Source organism: Phalacrocorax aristotelis, chromosome Z (genome assembly GCF_949628215.1).
Source record: "Phalacrocorax aristotelis chromosome Z, bGulAri2.1, whole genome shotgun sequence".
In the NCBI taxonomy this organism is placed as follows: Eukaryota; Metazoa; Chordata; class Aves; order Suliformes; family Phalacrocoracidae; genus Phalacrocorax; species Phalacrocorax aristotelis.
In genome coordinates this window covers 46,749,900-46,770,652 of record NC_134311.1, presented here as the reverse complement: position 1 = coordinate 46,770,652, position 20,753 = coordinate 46,749,900, and the positions used below count along the sequence as shown (strand labels likewise).

At 37.3% G+C, this 20,753-nt stretch overlaps 1 protein-coding gene across 3 annotated transcripts in view; it reads left to right on the top strand.

Annotated features, from left to right (window-relative positions):
- CCDC171 (coiled-coil domain containing 171) overlaps positions 1–20,753 on the top strand; it is a 162,743-nt gene that overhangs the window by 124,857 nt on the left and 17,133 nt on the right. For 2 of the 3 annotated variants that reach the window (XM_075078194.1, XM_075078192.1), the window contains one exon: positions 16,023–16,175. The exons of the other annotated variant lie outside the window; for it this stretch is intronic. In XM_075078194.1, the coding sequence (XP_074934295.1) occupies positions 16,023–16,175 (153 nt within the window). The remainder of the gene's footprint in view (positions 1–16,022; positions 16,176–20,753) is intronic. 3 annotated transcript variants of the gene reach the window in all.

The following is a 20,753-nucleotide window of genomic DNA, read 5'->3' as shown; positions in this document are numbered from 1 at the left end:
CACACGCACTCACTCTCTGCTGCTCTTGCTCTCCCTCTCCCTGCTGTGCCCACTCTCTCTGCTGTATGCACGCTCATGCCTTCCCTCACTCCACCTCTGCCTGCTGCTCTGCCTCAGTCTCTGCCCTGCTCCTCTGCACCCGTCTTTCCCGCTCTGGCCCTGTCTCGCTTGGTCTACCTTTCTGCTGTCTTTCTGTCCCCACTGTCCCTCTGCCTCTTGCTCTCTCCTCTCTCTGATGCTCCCTCCCTCCCACCCCACCCATCTTGTGCTCCCTCTTTCTTGCCCTCCCTCTGTCTCTGTCTTCAGCATGTGTCCTTCTGTTCATGCAGGTTTAGGAAGTTTCTCAGGTGTTTTGAGGTAATTTGAAATGAAAAGTACAATAATAACATAAAGGCTTATAGTGGTGGCAATAATATGGTCAAGTACTGACATCTTCAGTGTTAGTGTATAATCACTATAAATTTATGAAGGACTAGGTTCTTACCAGTTATTTTATGTAAATTTTGTATTTATGTATGATTTAGTCATGCATTATCTGATTGTGTTGTAGGTCCACTTCTAATCAATTTGGCAAACGTAAATGTAGTTTAAAGTGTTAGGAGCTTCTTAATTTGTATTTATTTTCACTTGCTCATTAATTTTAGATTTATGCTTGATAGATTAGAAGGTAAAAGATATGCATAATTCTGCTGGTAAATTTTCTCAAAATAATAAACACTTTATCATTCCTGTGCTTACTTGTCAATAAAAAAGTTCTTACCAAATTGAGGAAGCGATTTCAAAGGTAACATTATAATTCTGTCATCAGATTTTATCTTCTGCATAGGGCAAGTCTTTCAAACATAAATCACTTCTGGTATGAGGACTTAATGGGATGAATTAATCGTGGAGTAGCTGCTTGAAAACCTAATTATTAGTATTTTAGATGTTGTATTTCTGTTTTGGAGCCTTCTTCTTTGTTTGTTTGGGTTTTTTTAATGGCATGGCTGTTAAAAGAACAAATAATTGTGTTTTTTTTCTCTTAATACTTCAGAAAGGAGAAACCTTTTTAAGATCGTCTTGAAGATAGTGCATTTATGTATACATGCACCCAACATGCACATACCTCTAGTATTTGTTTTTACTTCATTTGTAGTGTCAAACGTGACAAATTACATTTCACCCACAGAAGGAACTATCCATTTCATTACAGAGGCCAGAATGCTGCCTCCTCCAGAATCGGACTGCTGCTTCTTGTTGGGTAAAACTGGGTCTTCATTCTCCAGGAGCTCAACAGCTGCTATCAACAGCACCTGTGCTACCCTCCCCTTCTTTTCTTCTCCTCTCCAAAAGAACTCATTTCCTACCTAGTGTCAAAATGTGCTGCTTCTGGACTGCCCACAAGCCTGCTTTCCAATATACTGTTTAAAGAGAGAAGTGATTCTTTATTCATATAATAATACTTTGCACTTGCAGCTTGTGCTGAAATAGTCATAAATACGTCAGTGTTTTAAACTCATTAGAGCCATATGACACCTCTTGCAACCCTGACCTTTGCAAACTTCAATTTGTCAAAAATAAAGGTGGTGCAGGGCAACAATAATTAACAACTAAGTAAAACCTGAATAACCAGATTGAAGGGATGTAACATGAAGAACTCTAATTTAATCTCCTTGAATGTGTTCAGCTGGTATCTGGAGTCATGACTCCAGATAGGTTGCATCATGATGGTAAATATTTAGAAGGCATTTTAGCATAATTTAACTATATTTCCTTTTTAAAATAACATTAATGTATGGTAGCAAAACACAATTTAAAACATAGAAGTGAGGCATCTTCAAAATACCAGTTATATTAGAAATTTGCCTTTTATAATTTGAATTTCTCACTGCTTCTCCTTTCTGTGGATTAACTGTGTTCCAACTTCCTCTCCTCATCACATTTTTTTTAGCAGTCCTTTATGGGCTTCTTATTGCTTTCCCTCCTTTCCTCATTTTCCCCCTCCTTATCATTAGCCTCTTTCCCTTGCTTTCTCATCCACCCTTTCAGTTTTTTTGTTTCTTCCCTTGCCTTCATTCTAATACATGAATGGAGACTATACGAAGAACTCTCTCAGAAGGCTTTGTAGTTAGCTGGTACACTGATTGCACCCCAACCCTGTTAATTCTCTGGCACAATGGGACCGTAAATATCAAAGTCAGTATCTCTAATCACCAATTAATCAATTACTGAAAGCTGTGTCTTTATGCCTGTGAAACTACTAACTCCTGTCCAGCCTCTTTCATAAGCATTATTAGTTTTGTAAAAAGTTTCAGTTAAGACCTGCTGCTGATTATCTTGAATGCCAAACTTAGTATATAATCATTTAACCTTTTGGTAACCTTTCTTAATGGAAATTTTTATTTCTTGATCCTGTCAAGCAATTGTGTAACTAACTGCCTTTGTCCACTTAGACTTTTTCACACTTTTATATCTATTGCATGTGGGTAATCTCATATGAATGATCTGTGCTGATATGCAAGAAAGCTCTATAAGGACTGTGTAAAAAATTATCTTAATTCACCAAGTTTATCTATTTAGTTTTGCTTCTGCTTGTAATCCTGGGATGGCATTTTTTTCCAGCTGGTTACCAGGTTGCTGCATCTTATAGCATAAGGACCCAACAGGAAGCACCTTTATTGACTTCTAGTCACTATTCTTTATGAGAAAAATTACTCTAGAGACATGGTGATTTCGATATGTACCCAAAGCTGCCTCAGTGAATAAGGGTAAACTAAATGCTGTAACTACAAAATAAAGCATCATTCAATAACAAAAAAAACCCAACAAAGATAGTTTTCACAGCACCGTGTTTGTAGGCAATTTTTCTTAGTTCAGAAATCCTGTCTTTCAGAACTGCATGGGATTATCTGAGCGCAGTATCTTCAGAAAAGGAATAATTTTACCAGATAACCACTGCATAGCTTGGATGTGACTATATTGTTGTATTGTTTGGTATTGTCTGCAGTGTGTACTGTTGTAACACAGATAAGCCCATTCAGAAGCATAGCTGTTAAACTGTTGATAATCATGTAGGTTACAAAATGAATTCATGAAGTGAATTCCGTGATAGATTAGGAATTGTCTGGAGTCTTACTATTTTTGTACTAGTTCTTTTAATTTCAAAAACTAAGAAGAAATGCTGAGCAAGTGAGTCTAAGCAATAGGAGTTAATAAGGCAATAGACTTTATTACACAAATATCTTAGTAGCAGAAATAGAATGAAACTATTTTCTATTCTTAATTACATTTAAAGTAAAAAAAAGAAACTTCTTCAAATGCTGAATCTTTTGTTTAGTCTTTTTTTGCTTAGTATTTCATTATTATAAAACTTACGTCTATCTGTTTGTTCTTCTTATCGATAGCTTACAGAGGAAGAAAAAAAAAAATGCACTGGATTAGCGCAAAAATTTTGTAATGGAATCAAGGGTGACATTTCTGCTCAGATACTGCATTTGATGGGCCTTGTATTTAGAGACCTGGAAGAGGAAGGGTTATCTACAACTTGAGCGAGTTTATTATGGCTTAGTGATTTGCTGATTGATTTCATTTGCTGTCAGTTAAGGCTCTCTTAATGTCAGCTTTCTTTGCATAATACCTTGAAATGAAGACTGATGAACTTTTTCAGATTGATGCTGCTTACATAAACTGACCCTGATTTGCCCTTCTGCATGACAATATAAGTGACAGAAGTCAGATGAAAATATAGCAATGAATATGCAACTTAAGGATTAAGAAAAACCCAGTAAACCTTTCAGAATATAAAACTAGGCATAAAAAACTCAGGCTGTTCTGTTAATTCCACAGTTGTCCTACACTGAAGAAATAGACTGGGATAACATCCGAAGTGGTATACCGCTGAAGTGAAATTTGAAGAGGATGAGTTTTGAAAGGATTAGGAGTTAACCTTTTTTTACCAAATTCAATGAGTTTGCCACTAATTCATTTTGGGTTTGGGTTTTTTTGGGCAGGAGGCATGTGTAAATTGTGGCTCATAAATTCACTTATGTTGTTACCTGCAGATTTTCTTTTATGTGTTATCTTGCAGGAATCATAATGAACTAATTTGAAGCTGTTGTCTTGATTTTTCAGTTACTGAATTGATTGATGGTCAAGTGATACGTGCTGCTAGAATCCTAAGGTCACAAGTTCCAACAGTTACACTGGACTATGAAAAGCATGAATTCTTAGGATTGATAAGGTCTATTGCTGTAGGTGTTCCAGGAAAAATATGCTTGAAACAGGGCATTTATTTTTAATGAATACTTCTCCATTAGAGAATCACAGAATCACAGAATCACAGGTTGGAAGGGACCTCAGGGATCATCTAGTCCAACCTTTCTAGGAAAAGCAGAGTCTAAACAAGATGGCCCAGCACCCTGTCCAGACGACTCTTGAAGGTGTCCAGTGTGGCCAAGTCAACCACTTCCCTGGGGAGATTATTCCAATGGTTGACTGTCCTCACTGTGAAAAATTTCCCTCTGGTGTCCAAATGGAATCTCCCCAAGAGCAATTTGTGTCCATTCCCCCTTGTCCTCTCCATGTGACTCTGTGGATAAAGGGAGTCTCTATCTTCTTTGTAACTGCCCCTTAAGTACTGGAACGCGGTGATGAGATCCCCTCTAAGCCTCCTTTTTTCAAGGCTGAACAAACCCAGTTCTCCCAGCCTGTCCTCATATGGCAGGCTTCCCAGTCCTCTGATCATCTTGGTGGCCCTTTTCTGGACCCCTTCCAGCCTGTCCACATCCTTTTTGTATAGGGGGGACCAGAACTGTACACAGTACTCCAGGTGTGGCCTGACAAGCGCTGAGTAGAGTGGGATAATGACTTCTTTAGAGTCATTACAGTAACCAATTTCATTACAGTCTTCTTTAACTCTCTCTTCCTTATGGTCTTGTCCCTCATTATGGTCTCTTCCCTCATTATGGTGTCTTCCCATTAGAATAAAAAATGTGGTAGAAAATTAGGGGGTGGGAAGAAAATGGAGAGGGCTGGAGGGTGCTAAAGTAGTGGAAAGAGGGTGAATGTGGAACTGGCTTGTAAACCTGAATAACAGGGATACCCAGCCTGCAAGTTGCAAGTTTACCTGCAAAGGATTCAGTCTTTCATGGCTTTTAAAATGATATTATCTATGGAAAGACCACCATTTGTTTATCCTTCTGGAACCTTTATAGAACTTGTACTTAGATTCTTTTGGATTGGTTCCAAGTCATGATCTTTTTTGACAGAAGTGCAGTTCTAAAGGAAAGATGAGAAGAAAACAGTCACGTGTTCCACCTGTAGGGCAAACTTGCAATGTCCATTTAATGCCTGAAGGCTATACTTTGGTTCTATCTTCTCTCTGTTCAGAGGCAAATTGTGTGTTCTTTTCCAATACCAGCACCCATTTGTAGGTCTCCCTCTTCCTGATCGTATCATAATTGACAAACACTAAAGGGAGAGATTAGAAGGCAAAGCAGCATGCCGTTACTACTGCCTATAATGCCAGACTTTCTCTCCATCCAGTTTCCCGTTCTCAAAGGAATGACCTTTTTTTTAATATAAATATATAAATCATTTAATATTGCACAAGCTAAAGAGTTTAAATTCTTAAGTTTTTACATAGGCTTGCAAAGACCACAGGATGGGGTTCTGAGCATCAAAATATGATGTTTGTCTGTACCTTGGCAAAGGTCACTATCCTAGATGCTTGATTTGTTCTGCTTTTATTCCATGTGAGGCTTGCTGCAAATTTTACTCCTTTGGGAAACAGACTGTGGGACTGAGTAACCATTTAATGCCTAGAAGGCACATAGAATAGCAGTAAATCTGGTTGTCCCTGCTTAAAACCAGGGTGGACAGGGGAAAGTAAAAAAAAGAGTATAAGAAATGAGGCTAAAATATCCCTAGAATGTCTCCCAGCCTCCACCATTTTAGTTCAAGGACCTCCTGAAACAAAACTATTTTTGTATTCAACAGCCATTTACTGTCCCATTGCTTTTTGAACACATGTAGAGTTAAGCATTCACATGACTAGTGGAAAGGAGTTTCACAGCTTAACTACACACTTACTGAAAACTGTATGCTGTGTTTGTTCTGAAAATGGTTTCTGCTGCTTCATTTAATGTTAATATGTTAATTTTAATAAATATTCCCAGTTTACCTTCTTTATACTAGTCATGCTTTGGCATTGTCTGTCATAATCACCTCCCGTTCTCTTGCCACTCCATCAGTAGTTGTTTCTTTTCAGGTTACTTTCATCATTTCCGAACTATAGAATGGTGAAAAATAGTGGAAATCATCTATAGTTTCTAGATTTGGTGAGCTGTGGAAGTGATTTCTCTATGTTACCAACATCCATAGGCACAATTGCTCATAAATGACTTATCTGCAAGTAGTCGTCCAGCTCTGAAAAAGGCATCAGGAAGTAGAAACCAATTAATATCAATGGCAGTTTGGGAAATGCTGTCCTTTAGGGTGTTTATAAGCTAGGATAGCCTGGCATCCTTGACTAAGAACTAGCTGCTGCTGTAGATCCACCATTAAGCCTGCAGCTCAAGTACATGATGTTGCTGTGCCTGCAATCATTACCAAAACCATTAAAAAAGAAAGACTAAAAAGGCTTTCTCGGTCTAGTTATAATACCCTATGATACGGGGTATTTTACTTCTGGTCCTATTGCTGAAGAATACTTTATGCTGTCCAGGCAAACTCATCTCACCAGTGCCTATCCTCCTTAGTTTTCTCCTTTCGGTTTTGCTATAAGCATCCAGCTTTATAAACAGCATTCAGAAAGCCACTTTATCTCTTATGCTTCTAAGGAATTGGATCTAATGGTTGACTGTTGCCCAGACAGGGGAATGGACCATAACAGCCTGTTCCTTACTTGCCAGGCTCCCAGCCTAATAATTCAAATCCTATTCTTCAATCTGATGAGAAGTTTCCATTTAATGAAAAGACACTTGATGCATTTGCTGAAAAAAAAGCAGAAAATCAATGTCTTCCAAAATATCTAAAAAAGCTCATCAGGTAACCACACATCTTTGAATTGGACAACCAGAGCTCTGCCGGCAGAAAAGTTAGTATTTTCTTCTCTTTGTCTTTAAGCTGTTCCAAGTGAACAGCTTTCTCACTTAGTTTGATGACCTCTTGTATAGAAGAGGCCCAGGCTTCAGTATAGTGGAGTCTCACTCATCCACAAGTTTTTAGCATGTGTTGATTGGGATTTATACCTTTCTGAGTTGAGCTAATCTGTCTTCTATATGACAAATGCCAAAAAAGTAGACAAACAGAATCACTTTCTCCCGAAAAGGGTTTTCTTCAACTGTACTTCCATTGTTAGTAGAACTAGATATTCAGAGATGACAGGGATCATTTTATACATACTTCTTCCTCAGATTATGATGGTTTAAAGTAAACTTTATGAGGAAAATATGTTTTTTCTTTCATACTAAGCTTAAGGATAGCGAATTGTCAAACTCAGTGTCAGTACCACTTTTGGCAGATGTTGCCAACGTTCTCCAACTTTTGCTTTGGGAAGAGGGATGCTAATGTTTATGCTCATTGTGAAGGCCAGTAGTAGGTGTACTGTGCTCTTTAAACTTCCTTTAGCTCTTCAGATTTTGGAAGAAGAGCTGTTGTCCCTGAAATTTCTAATAAAACATTTTCATGGCATAAATCAGATCTTGAAAGCCAGTCTGATTTAAAATCTAGCCATTTGTATGTTGGGGTTTTTAAATACAATTTTTTATGAAGTTCAAGAATGTATGAAGCAAACTAGTTATCTCACTAATGTGTGAGTTTAAGCACAATGAAGGGAGAACACCTGTCCATCCTATATGTAGCAGTGGACACTAGATTAAGGGTACGTCCATTTACTGAGTACCCAGTACTCAGTACTGGGTACTGAGGAATGCAGTTTGGCTTTTCTAGATCATTACTTTCTCTACAGAGACTGACTGGTGCTTTTTCCTGTGCTGGCATCATGAATTTGTGCACTTAAATGGTGTTTGGATGAGAAGCCAAAATGAAAAAACTGGTTTGCTATCCAACCTAGCAGGTATACTTTAGAGTTTCTTTACAAAACTACTAAATGTTGCTTTATGTAGGATGAAATATTTATGTTGACTTAAAATGGAGTGCTACCATGAGTACCTCATGAGAAAAATAAAGGAAATGAAGTAACTATATCACAAATCTTTGTCCAGTTTTCTAGCCCCTGGGCTCCATCAGACTTCAGCATTCACCTAAAATCTGATACAAAGATTAGGACTCAGTAATGATTGTTTATTTATGAGCCACATAATCATAATTATCACATTGACTAAACCTGCCAGAAGGGACCTTCGTCTCTTTTAATAAATGGGAACTACAGCATAGATTGTCTTAATCTTTTTGCATGGAAAATATGAAGTGGACACATTTCCCACTTCTTGTGGCCAGAAAGGAATGACCTATAACACTTCATAGCTCTAGTCAAAATATTTAAGGAAATGTCTATACGGAACCCAGATATTGTGGGGTGATTGTTTTTGTCTGTTGGAGTCAGTGACAGACATTTTCTATACTGGTTAAAACTAAATTGGTATTTTTTTCATGAGTTTCTAAAAATATTCATAAAAGTCTCAGTAGAATCTGTTTGTCTGTAAAGCATATTTCCTCACTAAAAGTGATTGAAATTGGTCTTTAAATTGAAATTGGTCTTACTCTTTAAAACCAATGAAAAAACTGTATTTTAATTTTCAGCAAACTCATTGTTTCTACTATGTTGGCAAGTAGTTGAGTTAGTTATGATGGATAGTTCGTGGACAGCATTTCAGAAGAGTAGAGGAGTTTTTCAGATCTCACATTTAGCTTCCATTTGAAGTTGCTTCAGATTTTCCTGCTTAGTAACTTGATAGATTAATGTCTGCTTCTCTCCCCTCCTTAAATTGTTCTCATACACATACACCTATAATTAATCCCTTAGATTTCAGACAGTTAAGACTTAATGTTTAGGTAACAGTTATTTACAAAAACCGGTTTGCTTATGTGGGATATCATATCCATATGTAGGAGTCCCTTAAAATAAGAAAGAATATGCTTTTAAAAATTTATTTTACTGCTATGAATTTGGTTTTTAAAACAGAATTCTATACTTCAGCTTTTATACATCTTTTCTGTTCCAAGATGTCACTCTAATAGACCCAGAACAACATCATCCAGATACAGGCAACTTGTACTTTCACTTGATATTTCACCTGGATTTTGATGAAAGTTCTGACTTTCTTGTTTTTCCTCAAGACTGAATGTGTGGTGGGACACTGCCATTTTTTCTGACGAAACTGCATCCTGACTTTTCTGTTGTGACTGCTGCTCTTTGGTTCCTCTCAGCAGTGGTAATATGTTGTGCTCACTCTATTGAGGGACTTTAAAATGGACTTCATATTATTTTCAGGGACTACCTGTCCCTCTTTCTTTCATCCCTGTCTAGAATATACACTGCAAGAGAAGGTTTAAGGAAAGGTACCAGCTTGAAACTTCTTCCAGTTTCCATTTCTGTCTCACCAAAACCATTTACCTGAAAATTCTCTTCCTCCCTGACAGACTGAAATGTTCTTTTTGTATCAAGACTGTGTAAGAGGATGGGAAGGGGTACAGTGTATTGGTAGCATGTTCCCCCAGCTATAGCTTAAACTACAAGTTCTGTGGGGCAATGATTGTTTTTCCTTTACATTTTGCATGCACCTGTGCTTGACTTTGTGCAACAGACAGTAAGGATGGTCTTTGCATGTAAACATGGGCCTATAAAAATCTGCATTTCCTTAATTTTGTTAAGTGGTATTTGCTCGCATGGTCCAGAGGTATTTCTGAGTACTCAAGGCTGGAGGTAGCTCCTTTGCTATAAAATTCTTGGGATGCTTTCTACCTGATCATACCAACAAACACATTGGTCTTAATTTATCAGTTTCTAGATCAATGTTATTTTTGAAATTCTTAAATTTTGTAATAATTTTCATGGCAATCGTTGTTATCGCCATCTGCTGTGGTTTCCAGTAGAAGCACTTTCCCTTCAGTCTCTGTCAGTTTCAATGCTCCCTTTTCAATTTTCTTGTAGGAAGTCATGTCATTACGTCTTGCAGAGAATCTAGCCTTTTATTTAGAGCTTCATTCCCTTGGGCTATCCTCTGAGACCTACAGGGTAAAGTAATTGTTATTGAAGCAAAGGGGATAGAGTTAGGCCCTGTGTGTGGCACTGAGTCAGCTTTCATTGGAAAAAAAAAAAAAGTTGTAACAGAACTAACCTGCTTTTTGGCACATTTAAATTGTGCATGCCACGCTTGAATGGAACCCAACAAAAAGTTTAGTGTCGAAATGAGATACAAGGAGAATAGATCATTAAAGAAGTGCCAAACAGCTGCAAAAGTGCAATTTTGCTGAATGCTGTTCCCCTTGAGGGTTTTTTCTGATGCCTGAGAAGCTGCTGTATTTACATCCTCCACAGATGTTGCCACTAGACATTTTGGACTATGGGTCAGGCAGCCAGAATGGGGTTTCAAATGCTGAAATGTATGGGGGAAATGAATTTTAATCCTTTCTTCCCCAAATATAGCTCTCTTAAATCTATAATAAGTATCCTGAAATCTTGCTTCTGAAAATTAAAAGTAATTGATGTATGTTTTGTTTTCTAGACTCGTTTTGACTGATCTTATTTATGTCAGTTTGAAGCAAGGCAATAATGACAGGCATTCTATAGGTTATCCATTAAGCATGCAGAACTCCACTCCATGGAGTTTTGTTTTCACACCAGTTGCTTTTGCCTGAACTGCGCTCCAACCAAATTCTGTACCATCAATGAAATTCTCAGTCTTTTTAGATTCTAGTCTAAGCACGTTTTTTGTACTAGACTTAATCGTTCATTCTTCTGAAGTCCATTCATTATTCCTCCTCTTGTTCTTTTTCATCCTTTAGTATATGTTGCCCTTAGGTAGATTAACTACCTGCTAACATTCTTTTTAGTTGAAGAATTTCCTGAAGGGAGAACCTAACAGTAAAATGTTAATTTTGACTTTTTTATACCTTTTTTTTTTTTAAGCACATTGTGTAAAGTAGATGGTCTTGTTATTCTGGCTGCTGCATCTGATGTTACAAACTCAGTGCTTTATTGTCAGGCTGTTAGTCTGTTTGATACCTTTTAATAAGCATCATTTCACATAAGGTCTCCTTCCTTTAATTTTGTTCTTTCGAAACAGAACATACATTTCTATGATAAAGCAGGCACAATACGATCCTGAGTTAATGTTATAAAATGGACGTAAAAATACAGAGACTAATTCTTAATCACTTGGTATTTTATCTGTAACTTCAGAATAGTCTAAAACTTTAATTGGAAACTTCTATTCACAATTATTTATAATTTATAATCCAAATAAAAATTGTTTTGAACTGTGTTTGTTCTCATTAGCCAAGCACTGAGGGCAAGGGAGCCAACATGTATAATGTTTTAATCTGGAATTAAAAATGCCGTTTTTATAATGTATAATAAATAGATTAAAACTTTGATTAGAGGTCTTATGCTAATTTGCATATGCTGATTTGTATATTTTTTGTTATATGTTTCACTATAACTGAATTGAGAACAGCTGATGTTTGAGTAACCTTTGAATTTCATAAATTAATTTTAAAAAAGGTTTATTTTCTTTTTGTGTTTCATAGTCCTTAAAGATTGTAATGTAATTTATCAGTATTAAAGTACTCCTGCAGATTGGAGTCTTCCAGTCTTGTAAACTTGTACCCAGTAATGCACACAAAAGCTGTTTTAAAGCATCTATAGCACTGTGCACCATAAAATTACTGGTTCTCGAAATGGTGTACAGAACAAGGTAATGATTGGTTTTTCAGAAGTGCACAGAGGGAATATTAGAAAAAATTGTTTTTACATGGCCTCTGGAGGACTGTCTCTAATGTTAAGCGTTCTCAGTCCTTTTAAAGATTAACCTGGAGAAAGAAAGCACAGCTTAAATTTTGCTATTTTTCTCTGCAGTTCCCTGGTTTGTAGTTTATAAACAGCATCAAATTAGTTTGTCTCATTTTCACTCTCACCTCAGGTTTCGCAGCTTCACCAACCTGTAGCTTAAGCCAGAAATTTTTATGCGTACCCTTGTATAACAGATGAGACATCTTTGAACAGGTCATAAGGACCTTCTTCCTTATGGCTGCTTTGAAATAAACCTCATTTGTTAATTTCACTTAAAACAAAACATGTTTAGTTTTTGTTAAATTTTATATATGTTGTCTTTTATCTCTTTATGTGCTTCTCTGTGTATATTCATGGTATTGGAGAATTGGTAGATGGCTGTGCACATACATGGTTTTGCAGTGCTCCTGTCTTCTGGCCTTGTTTTTACAAGCTGGGAGGCAGGCAAAATGGCCAGGTGTGTAATGCTCAGAATCTTCAGAGCCCCATTTTCTAAATAAATAAGGATCTGAAATTTGAAAGACTTTGTTACTTTATCATGTGAATAGCCCTTACCTGAATTTTTCAAAATTTTCTGATTTGCTTTGAATTCAATGATAATTACAGCGTTCATAGGGATTTTCTAGATGGCAATACTTTTTTAAATGTATAAATACCCATGAAAAAAAAGACCCTTAGAAGTACTTAGGCTTAAAATAACTTGTCCATTGAACATTATACTTGAAAATGGGACTTCAGCACTCTTGCAAATTTTGTACCTAGTCCAGCACCTTCAGCATAAAAGCATCCTTTTTCCATTCCAATCTTATGAATATGTTTTTATCCTGTAAGTTCCTGCAGTTATCCAGGAAAGTCATGCAACTGTTTTCATGAAGCTGCCTGTGTCTTGACTTAGTGTTGGAGCATGGGTCTCCTCTCACATTGAAAACACTTTTGAAATTGAAAACGCTCCTACCATTGTACTTGCTTCTGCCACATCAGTAGCACATGATGTAGAACTTCAAATAACAGGAATTGTGTGGAGTAGAAGGGAAGAGGTCACTGAAAAACGCCATTCAGCTGTCTGATTAATTCTGCGTTTTCTTTGATTAATGTAGAGTAATTCATTACAATTTCTGCTCTTAAAATTGACAGTCCTATGTAAATTTCAACCATTGTTAACTTGTATTGTGTTCCATCCCTGGAAAGTCTTTGTACTCACTGAATTACAGACTGGTTGAGGTTGGAAGGGACCTCTGGAGGTCATCTGGTCCAAACCCCCTGCTTAAGCAGAGACACCTGGAGCCAGTAATGTTTAAAATTAGTATCCTTCAGCCCCACTATTGCTGTGGCCTCCTTGGTTAGGTCTTCTCCCCACTAACTTTCCTATAACACTCATCTGTCTGGAAAGTTTTTAACTTTTAAAGTGGTCTGAGTTGCAATAATATTGGTTCCTGTAATGTTCGGGGATCGCTACATCTGGCCTTTCTGAACAGAAGTAATTTTCTGGTGTGTATTTTAAAAACATTTTTATTTGTAACGGAAGACCAATTTTTATTGTTTCATGTTCTATTCCCAGTTTGCATGTCACACTAGTAGCAACACATTCAAAGCCAGAAGTTCTCACTTAAATGCAGATCCTGCAGTTGTGTATAAATGCCAAATTTTATGCCATAAAAATTAATCAGGAGGGTTGCTGAAGTATCTTATTGCTATGTGTACTTAAAAACTATGTATACATCTTGTTGCTATGTATACTTAAAAACAATAGAAAACACTCATCCTTAGCAGCAGAGGAAAAAAAATCTGCAGAACTAGATGTGCATTCTCTGAAATTCCATCAACAGACTTTGTTGATGATGGAACAATTTCCAGAGCTGCAGGTATATTTGTATCTGTAACGTGCAAATAGGGATCTAAATTAAAGTGCTGAACTCCTTTAGAGATGTATTTACTCATTATGTGACAGATCTTACAACATGCAAGTGACTAGGTTCTATGCCCGTTCCCCATGTATCAAGCTTTCTAATAAGTGGAACTTCTGTATTGTGGAAAACAGATCCATGACTGAATCTATGACTGACATGAGTTACATAAAATTGTATGTAAACAAATGCCTTCCAATGGCATGTCTAAAAACCTAAAATATTTGCATTGCTCCAGGTGGCATTTAGAATAAATGTTCTGCACACTTGTTATCCAGGATTCCATGTCACCCACTGGAAGACCCAAAAATATTGTTTTCCCTAACGTGGTCCTGAGTGTGAGAAATCTAAACTGACCCTGATCTTTGCTAGGGAATTGGAATGTGCTGGAAGCAGTGTACCTATGGGTGCATAAATGCATGGTAATGAATTGTTAATAGCTGAGAAATTGCTTCCTTCTAGACTAAAAAAAGATCTATATGTTTTAGAAAAAATATTTGCTGTGTCTGAAAATAAAAGCTTGTGAACAAATACATTTTTCCTAGATTGAAAAATTTTTAACTCATTAAACAAGAGAACATGAAATAGCTCACTTGAGCAGCAAGGAATTGGTAACTGCTGCTTCATATAACTTCATGGATTTAGAGTGACTCTGGAGATGTAGGATGAAGCTGTATAGGTTAGTGGCTTTGCTAGCTTTGTGGTAGCAGAGGTAAATAGCAGAGGTAAAAAGAAGAAGGTAACGAATCGCCTCTATGCATTCTAGTTCAGTGATACCTTTATATCATGTGGGAAGTAATCAAAGAAACACATAAGATGTTCTGCTGTGAGATTTGAGATACAGCTTGTTATGACGCATTGGTATAATACTTGTTTATGAGTCACAGACCCAGTCCATAGATGTATTTGAACATATGTCAATAATTTTTAACATGTGGGCAGTTGCCATATGAAGACTTTCAGGCAGTTTTATACGGGGTGTGAGATATATCCACATTCTTGCTCGGTAATGTTTGTGAAGAGCTGCAGCATTTTAGTCACACTGAATGTGGATGAAAGACTTTAAAAGGAGGATCAGAGCTGACAGCAGCAGACTTACGGAGCTATGTGAATACACTTTTAGGACTAGCACCATAGTATGTAAAACATTTTGGATATTCTTTCTGATGAGAAAGGATATGATGGTGTTAATTTGCCACTGCTGTTTTCTACATTTGTCAATGAAATAACTTGGTTGATTTCAGCTATGTTAACTTTTACTCTGAAAAGCAGTAGTGAGTTTGAGAACAAAGGAAGGAAAACAGTAACAATCTTTGTGAATGCCTGTTTGTTGTACTAGGTTTATTTTTGCCTGTACCACAGACTTATATTCAAAAGGCCAATTTCATATTATCTGTAATATGTTCTTACAGTAGAAACTTGCTACAGGTCATTTCAGATGGGAATACTGTAACTTATAAAATGTATTAACCATTTTAAAGAAGACCGTTAACCTCAACAGTGTTACACTACTTAGGGTAGATGTAAAGTTAATCAGTACTGCCACATCATTTGTGCTCTCTTGTGCTGCTAATTTCAGTATCAGTTTGATCAGTATTACGTGATTGGGACATTCTTCCACTATATACACAAAAACAGTTATATTGTCCCAGCTATATTGTAATCAGATTATTTACTTTCAGAGGTCTGTAGGTTTACTGGGTTTCTTTTGTTTCTGCCGTGTTTTTTTTTTTAACGTGGAGTGGCAGGATTAGTAACTTGAGTCATTTTGAAAGTATGAACATTTACCTGAAACTGTGTAGTGAATCTCTGTAAAGAGAAATTAAACTTGCACTGAGTCTTGTATTTAAATACAACAAAAAACAGTATCAGCTGCTCAGTGCAGTACTGCATGTTTGAAAACAGCTCATCAAAGCACCTTCTAATTAAGGTGCACAGTCATTTGCTTTTCTTCAATGCTGTTAAGATTTTAGATCTTATAAAAGATCCCATGTCAGAACTTTTTAGAGTTTAAATCCTGAGACTGAAATTTTGCCTGGCTTCCAACCTTTGTTTGATTTCTCTGATTAATAAAAGTTAGGTCTTCGGTAATGAATTTGGAGGTATGCTGTTTGGCATTTAAGTATAGCCTGCCTAGCACTGATGATTTATCTTACTTTTTAAAGGCCATGATTAAAAGTTTTATGGATGTCTACCAACTTGCAAGTTTCAGAATTGACATGTTAGTGAGAGAAACAGCATCTCACCAGCTTCACACCGCAGCCCTAAAGTCCAAGCTCCAAACAGCTTGTCTTCATGAAAGTGAGAGCTTACAATTGGTAAGTCCGCTTTTCAAGTAATTTTTGTCATTTGGGATATGGTTGCCTAGCCACCATCTCCCTTCATTTTGCATAGTTTCTGTATGGAAATAAAATAATATTTCATTATAAACATAATAGAGCAATAAAACTAGTATGAACAGAAACCTTCTGAGGCTTTTTCAGAAGAGTAAGGGGATGGTAAAGGTAACATAAGGATTAATTTTACTGCTGTATCTTCTGCAAGGACCTGTTCATTGCTGCTGTCCCCAGAAAAGCATACATTGTGATTCCTTTGGTTTTAGTAGTACAGTAAATGGTTGAATTTTGGACCTGAAGAATTTAACCATCAAAAGATATAGCACCATGTTAAAACGGAATGTCATTAACAGTGCATGTAAACAAAATGTTTAAAAGAGACGTGATTTTCTTTTTTTAGACAACTGTGGTATGAGTAATACTTTTCATTAAAGTTACAAGGTTAAAATCCAATTTTCAGAAATTGTTTCTTGTCAAAAATGTTGTTGCCCGCAAAGATACTTGGACTTGTTTAAGGCTAATAAGGTGATTGGTCAGATCTGAGATCTCTCTCTAGGGGATTATTGAATCCAGATGTATTTGTGTCACACAGGCAGGAGGCCAGACACATAAACTGTCATAAATATGTAGCCAAGTGTCTCTAGAATGAGACTGTGTAAGCTGTGCAACTTGATACACCTGATGTATTTCTTCTCCATTTTTCTTTACTTTCCCACACAGGATAAAGGAGAAAGCTTTGGAGTTTGTTTTTGTCTTTTTGTTCTCCACTCCTTTCTCCTTTCTTTTCATTTATTCTTGTGAAGGAGACGACCATAACGAAAATGAGGATTGTTTGTCTTTCTTTTTGAAACAGAAGATCATTAAGAAGAGTGCCGTCCTAATGCAAATGACATAAACACATCAGCAAATGCATATTCAAAGGCTGTGCCTGTGACTTTGGTTGTTTCCAACAGAATTACGTTAATTTCATCCTGCTTCTAAATTGGATCAGCACATCAGGAAATTAGTGTAAATAGAAAATATATTAATCAGTGCTGAATTTCAGTTTTAAAATATTGAGATTATAATCGTTGAATGAAACCTTTGTTTTATTTGTTACTCTACAACCTTTCTAAGAAACTAAATGAAATTGCTTCACTGCAATTGCTTCTTTTCTCCTCCAACCAGGCTTTCTTTATGTTTTCTATTAGGCTTACATGTGTCTTGATGAGCCTGTGCCCAGTGTAATTGGGTTGCTCCTTTGCCTGTTATGATGGTTTTTGTTGTTTAAATCAAGATGACCACTTACATACTAAGGATTGGGAAGTCTGCCAAACTTGCTGCAGCAAGGTCTGCTTTCATTTGGATTGAGAGAGCTTTTAGCAAAGACTATGCTAGTCCTGTCTATGAAGGGCTATGCAGTGGCTTGATACGTTACAGTGAAAACAAACAACTTCCCCCCACAGCTCTCCAATGCCTGTGATTAAATGCAGTGCTTTTTAAGTACTTTGCGTCTGCCTACAGTAACAGTGTAATGATGATACTTTTTGCATTGTAGTAGGATCTCTTGGCCCTTTTGCACAATCCCTCTGGGGAGAATCATAGAATGTCCTGAGTTGGAAGGGACCCGCAAGGATCATCAAGTCCAACTCCTGTCCCTGCACAGGGCAACACCAAATTCACACCATGTCTCCAAGGGTGTTGTCCAAGTGCTTCTTGAATAGCATCAGGCTTGGTGCCGTGACTGCCTCCCTGGGTAGCCTGTTCCAGTGCCCCACCACCCTCTGGGTGAAGAACCTTTTCCTAATATCCATCCTAAACCTCCCCTGGCACATCTTCCAGCCATCCCCTCGGGTCCTGTCCTCAGTTGCCAGAGAGAAGAAATCAGCGCCTGCCCCTCCTCCTCCCCTTGTAAGGAAGCTGCAGACCATGATGAGGTCTCCCATCAGTCTCCTTTTCTCCAGCCTGAACAAACCAAGTGACTTCAGCCACTCCTCAGCGGTTTCTCCTCTAAACCCTTCACCAACTTCATGGCCCTCCTCTGGACATTCTCTAAGAGCTTTATATCCTTAAAGTACTGTGGCACCCAAAAATGCACATGGTACTCAAGGTGAGTCCACACCAGCACAGGGTAGAGTGGGACAATCACCTCCCTCGCCTGTCTGCAATGCCGTGCTTGATGCACTCCAGGGCACAGCTGGGCCTCTTGGCTCCCAGGGCACAGTGTTGGCTCATGTTCAACTTATTGAAACCAGAACCCCCAGATCCCTCTCTGCTGAGCTGCTCTTGAGCCTCTTGTTCCCCAGTCTGTGTGTATATCCAGGGTTGCCGTGCCCCAGGGGTAAAATTTGGCACTTGCCCTTGTTAAACTTCATCTAAATTTTAGATGCAGTTTAATCTTAACCTAAGTATCAGTATAAGCATTATTAGAAATTGTTTTAAAATTTTAATGTAAAGGCAAAAAATTCAGAATGATAGATTCTCAAGTTTCCATGAAAAAAGTATAAGTATGGTATATTTTGTAGTATTTGGGTTTTCTATAAAGCTTGTCCCTAATATTTGCAAAAGTTGGATCAACCATGACTTTTAGCAACTTCAGTCATCACAGCTTTCCAGAGTGGTTTAGATTTTAAAGTTTCAGCCAATACTGTTATATCTTGATTTTGAGGAAGAAATTTTGCACTAAATTTCTTTCTGTATTAAAAAAGACGAACAGTTTTTTTGCTTCATTATTTTAAATGAAAGGGAGTAATGTCTTTTCTTGAGCATCTATTTGGTTTTAGAATTGTACACGCTTTGTTGGTTTCAATCCACTGTGTTTAATTACATATTCAGTTCTAGTAACATTGCAGGCTAAACTTTTCATGTAGGACATAAACTGAGCACCTGGACTGTATTAACTACAGGTCTTCATACAGCGTATGCTTGTGTTCCTAGAACAGTAACCTTTTGCTCAGTGCTGAAACACATTTTTGAAAAGTCTTTCAGGTGTATACCGTGTGTGGACTCTTACCTTATAAAATTGGGTTTTATCTCAGTATGTTGTGGCTGTCTCTTGATGTCTTGTATGCTAGTAAGGTTCCTGCCCTCCCAACTGTCCACTGCATCCAAGTCTGGGCCATTCATCAGTATTGATCTTTTCCATGTTCTCAAGGTATTGCTTTCCTAACTGACCTTTTTATACTGAAATTTGCTAACTACATTGCCTTTCTTCCTTTTCACACGTTTTTTTTCCTCTTCTGTTGCTTTGGGTTTTGCTGATAACTCTAAAAACAAACCTGATGCTATAAGGCAACATCAGTGATTCTGACTCCTCGTCTTTTATCCAAGACTCTGAATTGACATCTCCATCCTCCAGTCTGCTTCTCGTCCAACTACTTTCCTTCTAGCCAACAGTGTTTAGATTCTGAGGTTGCTATGTGTGCTCATGCTCATACCAAGAGAGAGGACCAGGAAGGGATATGATTATGATGGAAAGAGGTGAGATGAATGCTGGAAATACTGCTTACAGAGAAGTGAATTATTATGTAGGGGGAAGGGGAGTCAATAGCAGAATGTCTCTGTACTCTTCATTAGTGTCCGACTATCTGTCTGGCGTACTTAAATATGATGATTCTTCTTCTGTGCAAAGAAAGACCCTGTGCATTTTTGATTCTTGCAACTTTTAAAATTCAGTGTGGCTGAAATACAGATTATTGGTTTTCTACCCAAATCTTTTTTTTCCCCTATTGTTCCTTATTCCCGTATCTCTTTTCTGTTTTTTTCTTTTTAAATATCTCCTGGTTTTTGTTCTGTATCAAATGCTTTTGAAATTTCCCTTACATTTCTAAAATGTAGTTTTCTTTTATATCTGTTATCAAACCATTAACTTTTTGTAATGGTCTTTCTTTGCAACCATAACAGTTTCGCTTCTGTACATTTCCTTATTTTTTAAAATTCACTTTCTCTGAAATGCAAGTACCACAGTCACTCCATAACTTGTTGCATCCCCATGTTAAAGGTCATGTCTGTGATTGGTAGAGCTAATAAGAGTTCAGCTAAGAAGATATCATTGGTATGGCCATATGTAGTCTTGACTCTAAGGATGTAGGTTACCAGAAGAGGAACAGAGAAGTCAGCAGTCAACCTCTAGCATGAAATAAGATGGAGAATTATTTCACTGAGTACTGAACTCAGTACTGGACTGCCACTGCCATTTTCTCCATGAAATTTAAGGAACCATATTTTTTCCCTTTACATGTCTCTGCCTTTATGCGTTCTTATGATTTTCCTTAGGAAAGCTTAATGTGCTTAGAAGGTGGGTTTAGTGGAAGTACTTCACTGGTAGTAACTAACTGTACACATGATCCGTAGGTAAGCAGAGAAGATATCAGCTAAAATGTTCTTGTATTTCTTTTTTCCTGCCTATTTCTTGTTCAGCAACATCTAGTAATATAAACATCACAAACTGGACTGTGCTTCAAGGTTTCCTATTAAATGAACACTTGCCAGTTACTTTAACAGTATTGGATTCTGCTGCTTTGATCCATTTTACTTCTTCAGATACATTAGTTACTTACTATACTTGCACTTTCATTCAGA